The sequence below is a fragment of the Saccostrea cucullata genome, unplaced genomic scaffold, assembly GCF_032062105.1.
Source record: "Saccostrea cucullata isolate Sc308-1 unplaced genomic scaffold, CSIRO_AGI_Scuc_v1 ctg104, whole genome shotgun sequence".
NCBI classification, from domain to species: Eukaryota; Metazoa; Mollusca; class Bivalvia; order Ostreida; family Ostreidae; genus Saccostrea; species Saccostrea cuccullata.
Window position 1 is genome coordinate 100,001 of NW_026931089.1, and position 20,165 is coordinate 120,165.

A 20,165-nucleotide genomic window follows, 5' to 3' on the forward strand; every position below is an offset into this window, starting at 1 on the left:
CTACTCTACCTCTTGCCATGAGTTACTTCCCCTGGGCTGCAGGTAGAGGACAGCACAAGGATCCGATTTGGAGAAGTCATCCTTTTTCTTCAGTCCTGTACATTCCACCCTCAACTCCACTTTGGAAACAGGACCACCCTGGTTCATTATTCAGCACTGCGTAATTATCTACAATAATCACATATACCAGGGGTATTCCTTTTTATGTTAACTTTGAATTAAAGTGATTGATTGATTGATTGTATGTTGTTTATCATCCCTCTCGAGAATTTTTCGCTCATATGGAGATGCCACCACTTGCCCTTGGAGAGCTACAAATTTTGTCCTATACTCGGCACTCAGGGCCACTGAGCAGTGATGGGTCTTTTTCATGTCAGCACCTACTGCGACACAGGACCTCGGTTTATATGGTCTAATCTGAAGGACCGGTCTCCACGTCCCACAGTGGGATTTGAACCCGCGACATAAGGATCAACTCCTTACTTCGCGACTCTAGAGCAGACGCTCTAACCACAGCACCACACGGGCGACTTCTTAGATTTAAAATAAAATGATATGCATTAATTTTAAAACTGCATTAGAAATTAATATACCCCTGTGCCCTTTGCATATAGTAGAATGTTACATCAATTTGCTTTGTTCCTCTTTTTCATTCATTTGGTACAGAAAGACATGTGTCAATATTGCCTTGAAAATAATTATTAAATGAATTTAAATTGATCAATTTATTTCAGTCTAGTCATTTTTTTTTCTTATTCTTATCTACCCAAATTTGGATCTTCACACCTGTCAGAGTAAATCTATCTTTTTTTATCATTATTTTATTTCTTTAAGTTCATTGCATAAAAAAAGACATTTTATACTTTGGTATAATGAATATTTTACATGTACCGGGTATTTACATGTTATACTTTGAAAGTACATGCATGAATAGGCCATTCACAGCATATATAGTAATCAAACTACACTATCCAAAAATGTGCATCCTTCTTATTTAAAATTTTAAATTACCTCCAATATCATGAATATAGGAAAATATTTACCCTCTTAGGCTGTGAGTTTTCTCAATGTACTTCCTTCTAAATCATATCCCCATTTATGATATGACCTGCCTCACGCATCCTGTAGAAAGTTACATGTAAACAGATCTGAGTTAACAGACGCAGTTAAATTTGTAACAGAATAGTCATGGCTTATTATCAAATTACGCTGTGTGAAAAATCTATAAAAGACAAAAACTTTTTAAATGACAATTTATAACATACACTTCTACGCAGATAAAAAGGGGTATTTTATAGGGACCATCTCAAAATACAGGTACATGAAGAATTTCCTGAGATGAGTGGGATCTTGAATAATTTTGGCAACTCAGAGCAAATTATACACATTTTCCCCATTAAATTATAATATCAGATGGTTCATTCTAAAAAATACAACTGTATGAACACAAAAACATCATTCCAATGGTTTCCAGCAGAGACATAAATAAGTTATGTCTCTGTTTCCAGTTTCCTCATCATGATTCATGTTTCATTCGGAAGCACATTTCTCAGTATATATCGAACACTTAAATTCAATACAGATAGTAATTTGCAAGCTACTAAAAGAATGCTAAATAGCAAAAATTCAACATACAATATGTGTGATGATGCTCCTGAGAAAAATGAGATGGGATGTTTACGTTTGGTATTTTTGAATTAGCGATCCCAATTACATTTATCATTGATCAACGTGTATTTAGAAATTTGTATACTTAAAAAAACTTTTTTCAACGAGAAGATCCATTAATACATTAACATATAACTTAAAACATTATTACCATGATTACGATAAAGCCAATGAATACCTCTTTGAACAGGGAGAAAAATCTTGTATTCCGGTCGGGCGCGACAATCCGAAAAAACTTACAACAAAAATATTAATGGCAGAAACAAACATTGAAACTGACATATTTTTCAATTTTTACACAAATAGGAATATCCGTTGAGACGGAAATCGTCAACAAGTAAGTTTATATATAAATTTGTAACCATTGTAAATATATCACGTCAAGCTACTTTGTGTCGTCACTCTTGACTTTCAATGGGTTCACTGACATCTGACATTCAATGGTTATTACCTGATTACATCCTTTGTTCAGGTCCAGCACAATCTCTTGATTAAGCTAAATAGCTTTAAAAAGCTATGTAGCTTTATTAAGCTACTCAGAATAGCTTGATAAAGCTATTTGTATGTAGTTTTTTACAAAAACATTTTTTGAAAGAAATAAACAAAAAGTCGCAAGTATTTGACTATTCATATATGTATTATTGACTACCAAAAATACAACCTAAATCATAGAAAATTCTTACATTGCTGCTGTTGAATACTTTAAGCAAAATAAGAATTTCCATTGTTTGGGTAACTGTGTGAGCGGTGAGGCATAGGTAAGTATGATTGCTTCTCATTGTGCTGAACAGTTACTAATCAATTATCCTGTTGGCCATAACTGGCCTCCTTTATAATTTCATTCAAGAAATAACTGTGTTATCACTCATCAATAGCCCCAAAACTTTTAAATCTTTGAGTACAAAGTCTCTCAAGGAGACGCAATTTGGTGAGTAATTTTTACATGCATTGTATTCAGAAGAGTACAAAGTTTAATATTTCCACTGCACCTAGGTGCGACTTTTTGCATATGTTGAAAAAATAACACATTTGAGAAAAAAGTCTGACAAAATACCTTAATCAAGCTATTCTGAATAGCTTAATAAAGCTATATAGCTAAATCAAGCTATATAGCTTAATCAAGACATTGTGCCGGACCTGTTGTTATTACATGCACAAAGTCTGACTCTGAGGGAAATTGTTTAAACAGCTAAACAAAATTCATTGAAAAATCAAAATGACATGTCTGGAGTAACTAGTTGATAATTATAGACATAACTTTATGAACTATTAGATTATAGATAAGAAAGTTTGGGTCCAGGTTCCAAGTCATATTTTTCAAAATTTTCAGTGTTAAGTCATAAATATATTGCTAGAGCACTTCCTTCCAAAATATATTAAAAGCATGGTTAGAAATTTTATTATTTGGAGAATACTTGCACTATGAATTTTAGGACATGTTTGATTGACACGTAAATTTATTGGTTACTTTCACAAACTAAACTTTATCATGTTTATTCTTAATAAATTTTGTTGCATATTAATGAAAAATATTTAATTGTAATCAAGAAAATTTAGAGTAGAAATTTTAGAAAGCAAAACCAACTCAACAGTATTATCATGATTATAATAACTTTAACCTGATTTAGTTAATATTTTACTGCATTGCATAATAGATAATCGAAATAGTTATTACTTCATGATTTTGAGAGAAGATTTAGAAAATGAATTATGCACTACTGGGGCCAAAAAATAAAATTAGCTTTATTTGGCATTGCTGGCCGACTCAGGTAAATTGATGCGGTCCGAAGAATTTTTTTCATTTGATACAGATCGTAATTTTTTTCGATATAATTTTCGGGATTTAGGTGTCTGTACGTATGAGTAATATACAAAATAGGATCATCATGTAAAAGCTTGATTGATCGAATAGTTTTCATTTAAAAGCGTCTATGTGATGTTGAATATGCGTATCAATCATCACAAATCCAAGCATGGCTGTTGAAAGCGGTAATGTAAACTCGGTTTAACAGAAGATGATGGCATGACTATCCGCAGTGATGTAATTTAAAATGGCAAAGATATACTGACAAATCACTTATACCAGTTTGAAAAAGAAATTTCAAGGTACAATGTCCTGTCCGATTTGCTAGACGAATCTAGCGGCCGTGCTTGGATCCATGCATACGAAAATTGAAAAAAAATACTTCCCCTACCTACCAACCCAAATATATTAAGACTAAGTCGGCAATGCCAAACCAACAATATTTTAATTGTGGCTTGGTAGAATAAGATTCAATATTTGAAATGTTACTTTCTATTTACAGATAAAACCATGCCACTGTCTCCAAGAAAAATGTTGCGACAATTAGTGCAGCAACAAAACAATGCTGAACTTATTAATAATTTAAAAGACAGTACTTTACCTTTGATGGAAATGTCTCTAAAGGCTGGAAATCATTTTGAAAAAATTGTGAAAGGACTTGATGATCTACGACAAAAATCTTTACTCTGTGACTACACTTTGAAAGCAGACGATGAAAGCTTTGCAGTCCACAAGGTTGTCATGGTGGCATGCAGTGATTATTTTCAAGCAATGCTGACCAGTAATATGAAAGAATGCCACGAGAATACAGTGGAGTTGAAAGGAATTTCAGGCAATGGTTTGAAGATCATTGTAGACTTTGCATACACAGGGGAACTTAAGTTAAACACACAGAATGTTGAAGATGTTCTATCTGCTGCAACACATTTACAAGTCAGTGATGCTATGGATCTGTGCAGCACATATCTCGAAGCCTCCATCTCTGTGCGTAACTGTGTTGACATTCTAAACATTGCAGAGCTGTATTCCTTAGAGCCCTTATGTCAAGCTTCTAGACGATTCATGCTTCACAACTTTGAGGAACTGTCAGAATCAGAACAGTATTCAATGCTGAATAACGTACAGTTATCACAGCTCCTGGCAGAAAACAGCCTCCGTGTGTCCTCAGAGTTCACACTGTTCAACCTTGTTCTGAAGTGGATTCGATATGATCCAGCAGAGAGAGAACAATTCGTGTCTGAACTGATTGAAAATATCAAGTTTCCCTTGATGACAGGAGAAGAACTTGTGGAGAAAGTCAGTAAGGTTCCAATAATGAAGCAGCATCCTGAATGCAGCAGTCTGCTTACTGAAGCCAAAGATTATCACATTGTAGTCAGCAAGCAACCTTTGCTCCAGAACAAGAGAACAAAGGTCCGATCAGATGCACCAGTTCTAGTCATGTGCCATGCTTCAAATCTGGAGACATTCAATTTCAGAAATACCAAACGCGGCTACCTAAAGGAGGCTATAGTTCCATTGTACAATCCATCAGTAGCTGTTGTGGATAACTTTTTGTACACATGTGGAGGAAAGTATGAAGGGGCAGGAAGTAGCACAGACATTGCAACAGCCCGTTGCTTCAGATACGATCCAAGGTTTGACACATGGTTTGAGTTAGCTCCCATGAATGAACCTAGGAAAGACTTTGTGATGCTGGCATTGGACACCAAGCTTTATGCAATTGCTGGGCAGGATGAAAACAAGGTAATGCATACTGTGGAATGCTATGACATCATGAGCAATGAATGGGAGATGAAGCAGCCATTGAGTCGGCATGTTTATGGCCATGCTGGGTGTGTGTGCAGTGGCAAAATCTATGTGTCTGGTGGACAAGTGTTTGTTGGAACATGGAAAAAATTCTTTGCTTATACCCCAGAAGAGGATACCTGGGAAGAGAGAGCCCCAATGCTGCAGAATAGGCTTAACCATATCATGATGGAAGTGAAGGACAAGATCTACGTTATTGGAGGTAACATTGAGGATGCGTATGGGTTTCCTATCCCCATTACAGAAATTGAAAGATACTGTCCAAGGGCCAATCAGTGGACAGTCTGCAAAGCCAAGTTTAACATCCGTGAGGCAGGGTCCTGTGTTCTGAACAATACAATTTTGATTGTTGGAGGGATAGGTGGAGAGCATTACCTGTCTGAGTATGTTCAGAGATATGACCCAGAAAAAGACAAAGTTGAGATTGTAGAACACTTTGCTACAAGAATCAATGGAAAAGCTTGTGCTATTTTAACTCTTCCTCACTTTATTTGAATACCAGTAAATGGCAAAAAGTATTATTAAACTAAAGGCCACAAAAATACAAACTGTTACAGGTGCTGTAAATTAATCCCTTAGATAACAGAGTGTACTAGTGATTATTATATATCAATCAGGGAAGAGATGGTGCAAGTACTTATATGTATCATAGTTTTAAAACTTGTGTGTGTTGGGGGGTGGGGGGTGGATTGTTACATATGCATTGCTACTTTCTAAGACTAAAATAGTCATGATTATTCAAACGCTTGCCTTTACATCTTTGCGATAGAGTTGAAGCATCTTGATGATCAAGACTAGGACTGAAATAATTTTGCTGAATTAGTTCATCCTTTTAATTATGTCAATGTAGCACTTATTCGTTATTGTTCATTGGTTTGTTTTTTTTTTTTGAAAGGAATATCAAGAATAATAAATAATAAAAATCATAAAGCATAAAAATTATTGCTTACTCGAGTTGTACATTGATTATGGTTTTTTTTTTCTAGTATCTTAAAATTATAAGAATTTGCAAAGAATGTACCGGCCAATATTCAGCAAAATTTAAAATGAAAGATACTTATATGATTTTTATGCATCTATGCTTGCATAGTAGTATGTGTAGTTACAATTTTTTTTAATCATCATGATCATATCAGACAATACATGACTACATGTAGTACTTATCATCACTAGTACTATGTTTCACATGGCAAGACTTGAATAAATTTTACAGGGTTTCCCCTGACTATCTTCATCTATATCAATAAGAATGATTCTGTATGACTATTTATAGATGAGCTTGTAGAATTCTGATTGTTTTCTATTTATTGACAAAATTCGTTAGTTTTTATTATAAAATGTGTGTTAAATCTGATTGAATGTTTTCAGATACTAGTACATGTATATTAAGCATTGAAAGTTGCAGTTTTAATTCTTTTGTTTTTATAGAAATAAACAAAATAAGATCACTAAAATTGTCACAGACATTATTTTCCAAGAGTTTCCTTAGCTTTCTATAAACATTACAGGGATTTTTTCCCACCCTTAGTCAACATCATGATCTTACAAAATAGTCTCTGTCTCTCTCTCTGGATTCTTTCTGTACTTGTACTTTTCACTTTACATAGTGATCTTTTAGCACTGAAATGAACATGTGTTAGTTTTATGTACATGTACTTAGTCTACCTTTACCTATGGAGAGAATGATTATTTAAGGAGTTGCTATCTAGTCAGTAGAGTAAGCCAGAACATCAATGATAGCTGGAAACAGGGGATAATTCACATCCTAGACGGTGATTCCTTATATTTTCATTTCATTGTGAAATGAAAGAAAAAGTGAGCAAGATCACATACCCCATGCTCCCCCAAAAGTCGAAGTGCTGAAATTCCCGGAAAAAAAAAGAATCAGAATTTCCTGGTAATATGCACATCTATACATTGGGTCCTAAATATCTGCAAAGTTTGATGAAATTCTGTGCAGCGGTTTATGAGGAGTTGCGCTGGCAAACTGTTCATCTCTATATTCAAGATATAGCCAAAAATCTTAGTTGAAAAGTACGGAAATTCCCGGAAAAAATAAAGGAATCGGAATTTCCTGGTAATATGCACATCTACACGTTTTGCCCTAAATATCTGCAAAGTTTGGTGAAATTCTGTGCAGCGGTTTATGAAGAGTTGCGCTGACAAAAAAAAAAAAGACTGACTGACGGACGGGTCAAAAACATTTTTAAATACCTCACGCAACTTGTTGCGCGGGGTATAATAAACTGTACATTTAGATTTTAAAAATGTAGTTTAACTAAGGAGTGAACTACAGTATGAATAGTACAATATAAAAATTTGCTTGTCACTAAATTTTTACTCACAAAAACGTCCAAGCACAGGCACAGTCGCACACAAAGTTAAGATGTTGGATATTTTTCAATGAGAAAAGAAGCAAACCTTAACTCAGGTGAGCTATACGAACCATGAACATACCGTATTAAATGTAAAAACAATGCACAATGTGAAAAGGATGATCAAAGAGTAATTCAAAATGAAATATTGATGCTTTCACTTGTAAAAATTTATTTTGATTTGAACTCGGTTAATTTAACAAATTCACATAATACATATACTTGACAAAATTCTATATCTCTGCTACTGGGAACAATGTCTCAGTTTGGTTGGAAGATAAACATTTACAAGGAAAGACGATGATATGGAATCAAGACTCTCAATTTCAGCCTTTTTGCCAAGTTCCAACAAAACATTCAGTTCCTTGTACAGAAGCTGCGATTCAGAAACATACGGTCGTGCTAAAATGTCACTTATTTTACTTTTGTCTGAGGGCTTTAACTCTATAAGACTATCTTCCTTCAGTCGCAGACGTTGAATGTCACTTGGTAAAACTCCCAGCCATTCCAGATCAGGCACGGTCAACATGGGGGCCTCGAAGGACAAAGAGCGGGATCCAAATTTGTAAATGGACATAATCTCTATTCCATAAGGGTCTGCATCCACAAGAACAAAAAATCTCGGAGAAAACTCTCTCCACAGTCTGTTTAAAAGCATTCTAGTGTTCATGTCGGGAAAACCTTTTCCTGTTACAATGATGCAAGGACGCATCAATTCACAAAATCCCTCGCTTAATAAACGTTGGAAAATCGCATCCTTTTCTACGACTAAAATAAAATCCGCATCCGTCTGAATATGCTGCATACCTGTAATATGACTAGGAACTTGGATCCCTGACATGGTCTTGCTACAGTCTACGTAGTTACCATCAACATCATAAAAGGACAAATTTCCTGCAATGCATCCTTTTGAGGTAGCCAGCACGTGTAGACGCCATCTTGGTACTTGGAGCATGCAGGAGATATTTTCTAACGCCTCGTCTAATGATCCTTGGTTTCCAAACAAGGTGGTGTCTTGGTAATACAAATCACGCTTGGTACAAAATCTGTCTGTCTGAATTAGACCATACACCATCGACAAAAGTTTTATCATCAATGTAAATTTCTTTAGGGATAGCCTGGAATCAAAGCGAACTGAAGTCATCTTCATGGCATCGTTGACATAGAGACCTACATTTTTTTCATATGAAATGTTTTGCCAGGTTCCTCTGTTAAAATGACTCAGAACTGGTGGCTTGTTGTCGCTGATTTGCTGAATGACGGACAACATAACATCATCAATTCGAGATAGGATTGAATTATCGTCAGTTTCAAAATCGTGTGATGCCATCTGAAAAAAGTGTAAACTATATATGGCATTTTTAACAAGCATTCCAAGAGCATATATGGCAAAGCACGGGATTAAGTAATGTAATCATTTCCGAATTCACATACTCTACATAATTCTATAGATCAATTGACAAATGATTTCTTTTTTCGGAATTCTATCCCCCTCCGGAAAAATTCCTGAATTAGCCCTTTCCGTTTTATTTCATTTTCGAAGAGTTTTAATTTAAATACTGTGGTCTCCATGGCGTAAAGATCTGTAAGCTAGCTACGCTACTTTTTGCCCCTTAGGTACTTCATATAAATTATTTTCAAAAGATACTAATTACATTTAAGGAATCACTGTCTAGTTAGTATAGTATGCCAGGGTATCAACGATAGCGGGAAGCATGGGATAATTTGCATAACGGGCGAAGCCCGTTATGCATAAATTATCCCATGTTTCCCACTATCGTTGATGTCCCTGGCATACTATACTAACCAGACAGTGATTCCTTATATTTCCATTTCATTGGGAAATAAAATTGTAGATTTAGACTTTAAAAATGTAGACATAGATTTAAATTACACGAGGACTCCCATGCTAAGTTCAATAGTCCTTGCCCACTGACGTCAAACACAAAGGCAGCCGCACGAGATTTACATGCATATTTGGCCTCCTTAGTGTCAGACACAGAGACAGATGCGCACGAGATTTGTATGCGTATTAGCCTTAGCTCCTGACCTATCGACCTGCCTAATAATATACATTCCGGTAGAATTATCAAGAAATCAACATCGGTAACTTTCAAAGAGTTATCACAGAGAAAAAAAAATAAAAATGGAAATATATATATAGTATAAACATAACAAAGTTATGTTTATGATATAGTAAGTTTTTTTTGTTTTTTTTTTTGACATGGGAAGTGCCTATGGGCTGCCCGTAGCGTAGTGGGATATACAGATTACATAAATCACATATTTTTTAGTCTTCATACAATGTATGAATTATAGCCCCAACGGTCACATCCTTACCCTGCATCAATCAACTTTGAAGTCGTCTGCTCAAAAAAATAATTTTACACACCGGATAGTCCACTGAACAATGTAATATACAGAATAAACTGTGAGCTTATAGAAAATCCGGAAAAGTAAGTTGTGAGCTATATGAGAGAAATGTGCCAGCATAGATACATGTATGCCAGTTGTACCTAGAGCACCTATAAAGATTAAAGGATTTGGGATGGGTATATATGAACCGTTAACTTGTGTAATGTCTCTAATTTTCTCCTCTCTTGTTGAAGAAATCATTGAAGAAAATTGTCAAAGGAAATTTTGCCAACATATTTCCAGGGAAAAGCTTACAACTTTTGGCGCGCATTAATCAACACCAATTGTGACGTAATGTATGTCTATAGGTAAAATTAACGTCATTTGATATGAATGTGTTTGGAATTTCTTATGATCTTGTGGTAAGGTAAGTGAGGATTTTTTTTCTCTCGGGGAAATGTGGTGGGTGAGTTTTCTAAAATAATTACATGCAAATAGTTCCATTAGCCTCGAATCTAAACTCTCGCGAATATTTGATGATAAAATATTTTTTCTTTAGAAAAAAAAACTTTCAAATAATTTTAATTTGTTGAAATACAATCCTAGGCATAAACTACATTGATATATTAGATTTGCCAAAAATAAATGAAAAAAAAAAATAATGAAATTTTGCGTTGCTATGGGAGACCCAGGATGAGGCTGTTGCGTTGTGGCAACAGGTCATAGTTACGGCGCCATTCAGTTGTGAACAGACGTGCAAAATTTTCTCTGCGATAAAACTGAAAAATGACAATGAAACGACGACTTTCAGTGGAAGATTCTTGTACAGAACTGGATGCTATGGTATCATTTACCTACATGAATACTCTTTTTGCTTTAATTGTTGTCGAAATATAAAGTAAATCGAATAAATCAATTTGGCTATATGTATACTCAGTAACCAGTGGCCCGTACAGCAAAAAATTCCTGCAAAACTAAAACTCCATCATTGATAATTTAAAATAATTCTTTTTTCCCTTTTCCTCACCTAAAATATGTGAATTTAAATTATGGTCAACACAGTTTAGTTATTTATAGTGAGACCCCCCCCTCCCTCCCCGAAAATCGTAAATCAAGTCAACATAGCTTTAAAAGACATTTTTTAGGAATTGTTGATTGCCTTCAGTAAAAAAACTATATGTTGTAGGTAAAGAGAAGGAAAATCACACGGGGAAAGCAGGCCGAGAGGAAACATCATCCTCATCCGTCCATCGCCTCGTCCCAAGTCAGTCCTCAAAATGAACAGTTTGTGTCTACAAATAACACATTTCACTGCAACAGTGAGGCTGCGGACAAAACAGTTACTGCAGACATTGCAAATCTCCAGAGAATATGTGACACAGAAACTGTTATAAGTGATGTTCCTGTTTCGGAACCCTCTGCTGCTGACACTTTTTGCGCAGACACTCTCTCACACATTGACTTTCTGGGAGAATTCAATGACTTGAGCAGTGTGTATGCTCTATCAGAACTGTCTCCAAACGACCCGCCTTACGATGTTGTAATGGATGGCTCTTCCTTGTACCTCGTGGGCCTGCAAAACCCGGTGTACATATCCATGGCTCCAGAATCTTCCAATTCAGACGGACAAATGTACTGCACAGTGCAACAGGATACTGACCATTTTCTTCATCACGGAGACAACTCCAACTGTTTGGTAAGTCCATCTCTCTCTCTCTCTCTCTCTCTCTCTCTCTCACACACACAAAATCTCTCTCTCTCTCTCTCGGTATTATATTTGTATTCACTTCTATTTTCTATCCTCTCTCTTCTCATCTTTATTAGCAACAGTCCAAGTCTTTTCCTGATAAAATGAAGGAAAGGATTGAGAACTGGGTAAGACTTGTGCAGACCAACTACTTTGTCATAAGTCCAGTAAAATGTTTACCTAACAGATTAGAAATATTTTGAAAGTATACCAGAAATATTTCTTAAACTGTCGTTTTAATAATTAACTAATGATTAATTACAACCATTATTTTTTCCTTTCAGTATTATGCGACCATGGATGTTGCTCACGGAAAGGCTCATGATCAGCAGCTGGAATTCCCCTCTCACACGGTATATATATGTCTTCATTATCAATTCATCAAGGAATAATTTTTCGAAAATTTTAATCAAGAAGTAACTTTGGGGTCTTTACATGAATTTATATAGAGAATAATAAATTCCCTTTTCTAGATCACATCCTGTATCAGCCCTCGACCAATATCAGCTCTCGAGCCTTCGGCCTTCTGGCTGATATTGGTCGAGGACTGATACAGGATGTGATGTGGAAAAGAGTATGTTTTATTATATTTATTACATACTTAGTAATAAAATACAGAACACATTGAATTGAGAAAAAAGTAAGTAAATATTAATGCATGGACTTCTTACAGACATGTACGTGGTCTATTGTCTCATACGATTTGGGTTTGTTTCTACATCTATTTCAATGCACTCGATCCGTAATTTGAAAATAATCTATTACTGTTACATGGGGTATTTGTAAATTAAGATTAACCTTATTTTCAAAAAGTTAAAATTAAGAGAATATGAACCCACCAAAAATTGTGTATGATAACAAGTAATGTTTTTGTGGTTTAATTCACTAAGGGTGTGATATTGATCCGTATCAGCCCTGCAGGGCTGATAACCTATATCAGCCCTGCAAATCCATATCAGCCCTGCAGGGCTGATACGGCTACTAGTATTGTGACGTCAGCCATACCGCATATGCAAATAAATAGAGAATAATACATACCCTTTTCCATATCACATCCTGTATCAGCCCGAGACACCAATATCAGCCAGAGGGCCGAAGGCCCGAGGGCTGATATTGGTCGAGGGCTGATACAGGATGTGATGTGGAAAAGGGTATGTTTTATTATATTTATTACATACTTAGTAATAAAATACAGAACACATTAAGTTGAGAAGAAAATAAGTAAATAATCATGCACGGACTTCTTAAAATGTACACAGTCTTTTGCCTTATAAAGTTTAGGTTTGTTTCTGTACTTCTATTTCAAGTGTCTCCAAACCGTAAATTGAACGTAATCTATTGTATTTGTAAATTAAAATTAACCTTATTTTCAAAAAGTTAAAATAAAGAGAATATGAACCAACCAAAAATTGTGTATGATCACAAGTACTGTTTTTGTGGTTTAATTTACTGGAGTGTGATATTGACGTCACAATAGCCGTATCAACCCTGGAGGGCTGATATGGATTTGCAGGGCTGATATAGGTTATCAGCCCCGCAAATCCATATCAGCCCTGCAGGGCTGATACGGCTATTGTGAAATCAGCCATATCGCATATGCAAAAAACCTGTATTTATTACTAAGTATGTAACAAGAAACATATATTGACGCAAGCGTCAAAAATCGGCCGCAAACCAAATAATTGTTCCTTTTATGAAGCAACTAAAGACTGAAATGGTGATCTGTTTTTAAAATATCTTATATTTATCTGTTAATATATATCCGTGACATTAAACGCTTGTGCACGACATTGCATGATTTTCTTAATTATATAATGCATGTTCAGAATTACATGTATAAGCAAAGTACCCCTGGCCCTCTGCGTCAACAAACGGTGGGCCTGTATAATTAAGAGGCATTTATATTAAAAGTTTAAAACTAAAGTTTAATGTAATCTACAACTAGATATGAAGTGTAGTTTTAATTGTATAAAAACGCAGCAAATATGTGGGGCTCCTTGCTCTCTCTTACAGGTAAAAACTATACTCCTATCATGTTTGTAAAATTTGAATTTACTAGTGGGAGGTGAATGCATGAATAGGTGAATAAAGTTATCATGTTGTAAATTTTGCATTTACCTCCAACCAGTAAATTCAAAATTTACAACATGATACTCCCTCTAGACCTTCTTAGTCTGGTCCGATTTACAGAAAAAAATACTTCTAACGGCAAATAATTATTATTTAGTCCAGCATAGTTTTTTAACCTATTTCGAGTATGCTGAATCCGAAAAAATATGCTGGCCTTCATGAAAATGGCGTTAAAGAGGTCAAAATGGCGATTCAAAATGGCGGACATCCAAATTTTCTAATTTTCTCTTAATGTCGTTCAAAATGGAGAAGTAATAAGTGAATATCTTACTGAGTGTAAAAAAACTATAAAAAGGATAATAGAATGCTAACATTATTAGTTTAACTCAGAAAATTTAGTCGTTTCTACACTTAATTCGAATTTTCTCTGATTTATTTGTCTATTGTTTCAATATCCTGCTTTGTTCAGGATTTTACATTTACAAATATCCATACACTGCAGATTTGTATTTTTTCCGCTGTATCTCCCTATTCTACAATTGAATGGTGATGGAGCTGTAAGTTAAAAGTCAAAATGGCGATTCAAAATGGCGGATATTCATTTTTTTTCAATTTTTTTCTTAATGTCGTTTACATAGGAGAAAGGATTTGTGAATATCTTACCGAGCGTAGTACAACTATGTGAAATGCCAAAAGAACACTAATATTATCACCTTAGTTCGGAAAATTTAGTCGTTTAAATTTGAAATGTGTTAATTAGCTCAAAATGGCGATTCAAAATGACGTCATATTCACTCGAATTTTGTAAAATACTTAAACTGCTTAATTCCGAGTTGTTTTGCATAAAATAAATTACAGTTTGTTTTCTTATATATATAGTATATATATAGTATATTATAAAGTTTATTAGTCCATTGAATATGAACAAACAAAAAATACTAGAAAAGATTCATTTTTTTCTGGAAATAGTTAAAACAAACTCGACTTAAAATTTTCCCCCTCGTATCTGACCGTGTTCCAAAGCCTTTGAGCCCCCATCCACCTAAAATCATTCCTGAATCGCACTTCTACTTCAACATCCCTCAGCACACCATCAAATATAACTGAAGAAATTCTTGTCCGATTTCATAGAATACTGTACTAGCTTTTGAAATTAGAACTTAAAAGAACTTAGTATTATCCCCTAACATCTTCTATTCCACCTTTATTTGCTATATGTTTGTCTGTCTTCGGAATTTTGGTATTTTCTACACCCAAGTAAAAAGGTGCCCTGTGTCAAGGATGAAAACCCCCTTGGCACGTAAAAGGTCATTTCTCTGGAGTTCGAAAAAGAGTAAGCTCACTGGAGGCCGCGAGAGAAACCAAAATCCTTCAAAAACCGATTATTATACCCCCCGCTTGAAAAGCGGGAGGGTATATAGTGATCGGGATTTCCGTCCGTCCGTCTGTCTGTCCGTCCGTCCGTCTGTACGTCCGTCCGTCCGTCCGTCTGTTACGCTTTTTCTCTTATCCGCAACTCCTCTTATACTACTGAGTGAAATTTAATGAAACTTTCACAGCATCTTTATCACATATTGCCATTGTGCACCTCCTATTTTACTTTTTTATTCAACACGTATTTTAGGTTTCCCAGAGCAAAATATGGACATTGCTATTTTTTGTTTACCTATGACGTCACATAACAGAAGCTTCTGGATAATATTTGATAGGACGAGTTATTCCTCTTTACACATTACCGTAAAACAATATGAAGCAACACATCGACATTATGGGAGGCGGGGGGTATCATTTAGTGAGCTCATTGCTCACAGTACCTCTAGTTTAAACTGATAGTCCGCCGAAACATGGCTGAAAAATTGCCGAATTGGCGTTAAACAATATACAATCAATCAATCAACACTCAAGGAACAAACATTTATGTTCAAATGTTAACAGTATATTTTGTTTTCCAAAACCTTATGCAAAATGAACTAGAGGTACTGTAAGCAATTAGCTCACTAAATGATGCCCCCGCTTCCCATATGAATATAATGACAGTGTTCATGTTTTGCTATGGGAAACCCAAAATATGTGTCGGATCAAAAGGTAAAATAGGAGGTGCACAATGGCAATATGTAATAAAAATTCTGTGAAAGTTTCATCAAATTTCATTCAGTGGTATGAGAGGAGTTGCGGATAAAAGATGGGTACCCCAAAGCGTAACAGACGGACAGACGGACATATCGATTACTCTATACCCTCCCGCTTTTCAAGAAGGGGATAAAAATCAAATCTCTGATGTTCAAGACATGTAACTATTTATTTTGTGACCGTGTATAGATCTGTTGTCTTTTAGGGTAGAAAGTTATTCTATTACCAAAAAAATTCTCAAACTTTACCATCTGGAATCACATTGTGTGCATATTTTGGTGAGAAAAGTTGTATAATTATGCAATTTAAGAGCGCCTGTAGATTCCTCGTGATTCCTATCACGTACAAGCTTTCGTACCAATAGGCCTAAGCCATTCTTGACTTCGATCTAGTGAACACTTCTCTTGACAACAAAATTTCCTTGAACACTCCAAGAGATTTACATGTACAAGGCAACTTGATAAACACTTTTTTGTTAGGATAGTGTAAGGTTGTATTACGAATCGAGGGGGGTCAATTGAACTCAAACATTTTCTTCTTTCAGATTTTGTAAATTTCAATTTTTTTTAATTTATATACACTGTTCAATACAATATTATCCGTTCACATTATGAAATATTTGAGAATGCAGTTGAATTTTTGACCGAGAATAACAAAATGCAAATGCAAGGATACAGAATCAGAGCTGGACAATCAAGAAAATTTATGGTTTACGTATATTATACTGATAATTCTTAACAAATGTTTATATTTGGATATTATAATATGTTCAGATTTATATGATGTAACAATTACATGTACTAGCCCTCTAAATGGTCGTGGTCCATCATTTTAAAAATCATACTAAGTTATGTTGCACTAGACCTTCCACATGAACATAAACATTTTCAATTTTTTCTACACTGGACTAAACATAGATCAAGAATTTCCAACAATTGATATGATTTAGCAACCCTCAAACTACAATGTTCACTCGCCTTAATGCTCGGGGAATACTGCTCTTGGGGTAGCTTAATTTTCATATTGTCCTCAAAACAGCAATTACTCTATGATATTATTAACTTTTTATATGAAGAAGCATGGTGAGAAAGGTAATAGGTAAAAATGTCTTTGGAATTGTCTTTATCTTAATAATAGAAGTATATTAAACAAAAATCCATGTTATAAAAATTCTAAGTCATTAAAAAATATCCTCCAACTTTCATTGCATATTTAAACATTATTTCATAAATAAAAAAAACTGTTATTTATTTCCTGCAAAACGAATCAGAATTAAGCAGTTTGGGTATTTTACGAAATTCGAGTGAATATGACGTCATCTGAATTGCCAATTTGAGCTAATTAACACATTTCAAATTTAAACGACTAATTTTTCCGAACTAAAGTGATCATATTAGTGTTATATTGTTATTTTACTTAAATGTACTACGCTCAGTAAGATTTTCACAAATCGTTTCTCCTATACGTAAACGATAATAAGAAACAATTGAAAACAAGAAATGAATATCCGCCATTTTGCATCGCCATTTTGACTTTTAACTTACAGCTGCACCATCATTCAATTGTAGAATATTAAGATGCAAAGGAAAAAATGCAAATCTGCAGTGTATGGATATTTGCAAATGTAAAATCCTGAACAAAGAAGAATATAGAAACAATAGACTAATAAATCTGAGAAAATTCGAATTAAGTGTAGAAACGACTAAATTTTCTGAGTTAAACTAATAATGTTAGCATTCTATTATCCTTTTTATAGTTTTATTACACTCAGTTAGATATTCACTCATTACTTCTCCATTTTGAACGACATTAAGAGAAAATTAGAAAATTTGGATGTCCGCCATTTTGAATCGCCATTTTGACCTCTTTAACGCCATTTTCATGAAGGCCAGCATATTTTTTCGGATTCAGCATACTCGAAATAGGTTAAAAAACTATGCTTGACTAAATAATAATTATTTGCCCTTAGAAGTTGTTTCTAGCCTTCTTTTTAAAAATCAGGACCAGACTATCTCTTTCAGTTTCTTTGAGTTGTAGCGGGAAAATTCTTGGCACATTGTAAAACGTGCATTATCCTCGTCTGCTAATGGCCACATTTTGTAATATTCTGTAGCCTGCAAGGTCTTTTGATGAACTAACATTTAACCATATTTTTGAAAATGTTAATATATGTACGTGTGTACACGTCATTTTAAAATAAAAACGTACAACAAATCCTGTTTAAATAGAGAAAGTAAACTTGTGCAATGTACATAACGCGGTCTTTGCTTTAGACTATGCCCAACACATGTCCTAAATTTTCTCCGCACATCAAACATGTCAAAGTTTCTCAATCAGGATTGGATGAAATATTTACCTCATTCTTTATAAAAAAAAAAGTTAATTTTTTTATATGTTTATTGTGCGTTCTTGTTAAACATTTAGACGCTCTTTTTAATATACTATTATATTAATGTTATATATTTTTATTTAAATTGTTTTAACTCCGCAGAAACGCACAGCGACTTCAAACTTTCATATCATATAACCGACCGCCTCCTGGCGGCCGGTAATAAAGAAATTTATCACATACTTAGTAATAAATACAGATTTTTGCATATGCGATATGGCTGACGTCACAATAGCCATATCAGCCCTGCACGGCTGATATGGATTTACAGGGCCGATGTAGGTTATCAGCCCTGCAGGGCTGATACGGATCAATATCACACCATTAGTAAATTAAATCTCAAAAAACAGTACTTGTGATCATACACATATTTTGGGGCTTACACTTTTCTCTTAATTTTAACTTTTTGAATGTAATGATAATCTAACTGATAGTGATAAATAATCGATTATTTTAAAATTACGGATTGGGGACATTTGAAATAGAAGTACATGCAGAAACAAACCGAAAGTGTATGAGACAATAGACTGTGTACATCTTAAGAAGTCCGTGCATGATTATTTATTTATTTTCTCCTCAATTTAATGTGTTCTGTATTTTATTACTAAGTATGTAATAAATATAATAATAATACCCTTTTCCACATCACATCCCGTATCAGCCCTCGACCAATACTAGTATCAGCTCTCGGGCCTTCGGCCCTCTGGCTCATATTAGTGTCTCGGGCTGATACAGGATGCGATATGGAAAAGAGTATGTATTATTCTCTATATAATAGTAAAAGTTTCAAACACTTCAAATATTTCGGGGGGGGGATAATTATGAAATTGGTAAACAAATTTACAACAATACAACGCATGTTGTAAATTTTGTATTTACTGCCACCCGGTAAATTCAAAATTTACAACATGACACACGGTTACAATAATGGAAACAGACATGGCGAATTTCTCTGATTGTTGATAAGCAGTTGAGCACTATATTAACCGACCCTCATGTCATGATGTTTAAAATAACAAAGATTTTTTTTTCTTTTCAGTTGGACTGGTCAGAGGGAGTGGCATTCAGCCATGAGTGCAAGTGGGAGCTAGAATACCATGAGCCAAACTACAGCAAGTTCAGTTTCTAGAGAGGAGGTTCCTCGAGTGTTCAAAGACTGTGATAGACAATTTTGACTCAGACGAGTCAGTGATATGATCTCTTAGACCTATTTATGGGTCACTGTTTTTAATTTTTGATTCATATCATGCATGTTTTACCAATTTTGTCGTGTTTAAAGCATGAGGACGACAGCCTAATCATGTCATTTTTATTAATCTTGCATGTCTGACAAGCTCTTATTGTGGACATAATACTTTGTATTGAATTACCAGTTGAGGGCAAGTTACCTAAATAGACGCTGCAAAATAAAACAGTATGCCAGTGACGCCAGAGGAAAATACTAGTATACAACAGTTTTTGTATGAGATCGAGAGGTGCATCATGATATAAAATATTGCATGGACAAAATACTCTCTCTGCGCCTGTGAGTCATGATAATTACGGTTATTACCCAGACACGAGTACTTTATTCAGCTGTCGGTCTATATGCGCTCCATTCTCTAAATAAGCCTTTTTAAAACTAAGTTCAGACATATAAAGTCACGTTCTTTTATCTTAACATCTTCGCCTCATTGAGATAGATTTTTTTCTTCATTGGCAAATCAAAGACATGATGTTTGATATTTAGGCCAGTTTACCTCTTGCATATATGTATGCTTTAATTACTTGTAAACATTTGATTTATATAATAAAATAACCTTTTGTCGTTTTCTTTAA

At 34.7% G+C, this 20,165-nt stretch overlaps 4 protein-coding genes across 5 annotated transcripts in view; 2 read left to right on the forward strand and 2 right to left on the reverse strand.

The window, feature by feature from the left end:
• Positions 1-1,122, reverse strand: part of LOC134231363 (copine-3-like) — a 10,344-nt gene extending 9,222 nt beyond the window's left edge. The window contains exons 1-2 of the mRNA XM_062713322.1: positions 1,044-1,122; positions 10-168 (exon numbers count right to left, since the gene is read on the reverse strand). Coding sequence (XP_062569306.1) covers positions 10-147 — 138 coding nt within the window. The 5' untranslated portion in view covers positions 148-168; positions 1,044-1,122. The remainder of the gene's footprint in view (positions 1-9; positions 169-1,043) is intronic.
• A 758-nt stretch (positions 1,123-1,880) lies between these two features.
• On the forward strand, positions 1,881-5,959 carry LOC134231358 (kelch-like protein 26). Its single transcript, XM_062713311.1, has 2 exons — positions 1,881-2,005; positions 3,975-5,959. Exon 2 carries the CDS (start codon positions 3,983-3,985, stop codon positions 5,774-5,776), a length of 1,794 nt encoding a protein of 597 aa, XP_062569295.1. The 5' UTR covers positions 1,881-2,005; positions 3,975-3,982; the 3' UTR covers positions 5,777-5,959.
• Positions 5,960-7,804: 1,845 nt separating this feature from the next.
• Positions 7,805-10,052, reverse strand: LOC134231360 (meiotic recombination protein SPO11-like). Of its 2 annotated transcripts, none has more exons than XM_062713315.1 (2): positions 9,997-10,052; positions 7,805-8,986 (listed from the first exon to the last, which is right to left on the reverse strand). In XM_062713315.1, exon 2 carries the CDS (start codon positions 8,984-8,986, stop codon positions 7,901-7,903), a length of 1,086 nt encoding a protein of 361 aa, XP_062569299.1. In that variant the 5' UTR covers positions 9,997-10,052; the 3' UTR covers positions 7,805-7,900. The 2 variants fall into 2 exon arrangements, with proteins under 2 accessions (XP_062569299.1, XP_062569297.1); XM_062713313.1 differs by having other exon boundaries at positions 9,960-10,021.
• Positions 10,053-10,729: 677 nt separating this feature from the next.
• LOC134231362 (uncharacterized) lies at positions 10,730-20,165 on the forward strand. The gene is made up of 4 exons (XM_062713321.1): positions 10,730-10,854; positions 11,198-11,707; positions 12,043-12,111; positions 19,387-20,165. Exons 1-4 carry the CDS (start codon positions 10,798-10,800, stop codon positions 19,474-19,476), a joined length of 726 nt encoding a protein of 241 aa, XP_062569305.1. The 5' UTR covers positions 10,730-10,797; the 3' UTR covers positions 19,477-20,165.

Excerpts from the sequence above, each read along its gene's own strand:
- LOC134231358 (XM_062713311.1), top strand. The coding sequence starts at position 3,983 with ATGCCACTGTCTCCAAGAAAAATGTTGCGACAATTAGTGCAGCAACAA.
- LOC134231362 (XM_062713321.1), top strand. The coding sequence starts at position 10,798 with ATGACAATGAAACGACGACTTTCAGTGGAAGATTCTTGTACAGAACTG. Across the intron at positions 11,708-12,042 it reads GAGACAACTCCAACTGTTTG|TATTATGCGACCATGGATGT; the intron begins GTAAGTCCATCT and ends TTTTCCTTTCAG. Across the intron at positions 12,112-19,386 it reads TGGAATTCCCCTCTCACACG|TTGGACTGGTCAGAGGGAGT; the intron begins GTATATATATGT and ends TTTTCTTTTCAG.
- LOC134231360 (XM_062713315.1), bottom strand. The coding sequence starts at position 8,986 with ATGGCATCACACGATTTTGAAACTGACGATAATTCAATCCTATCTCGA.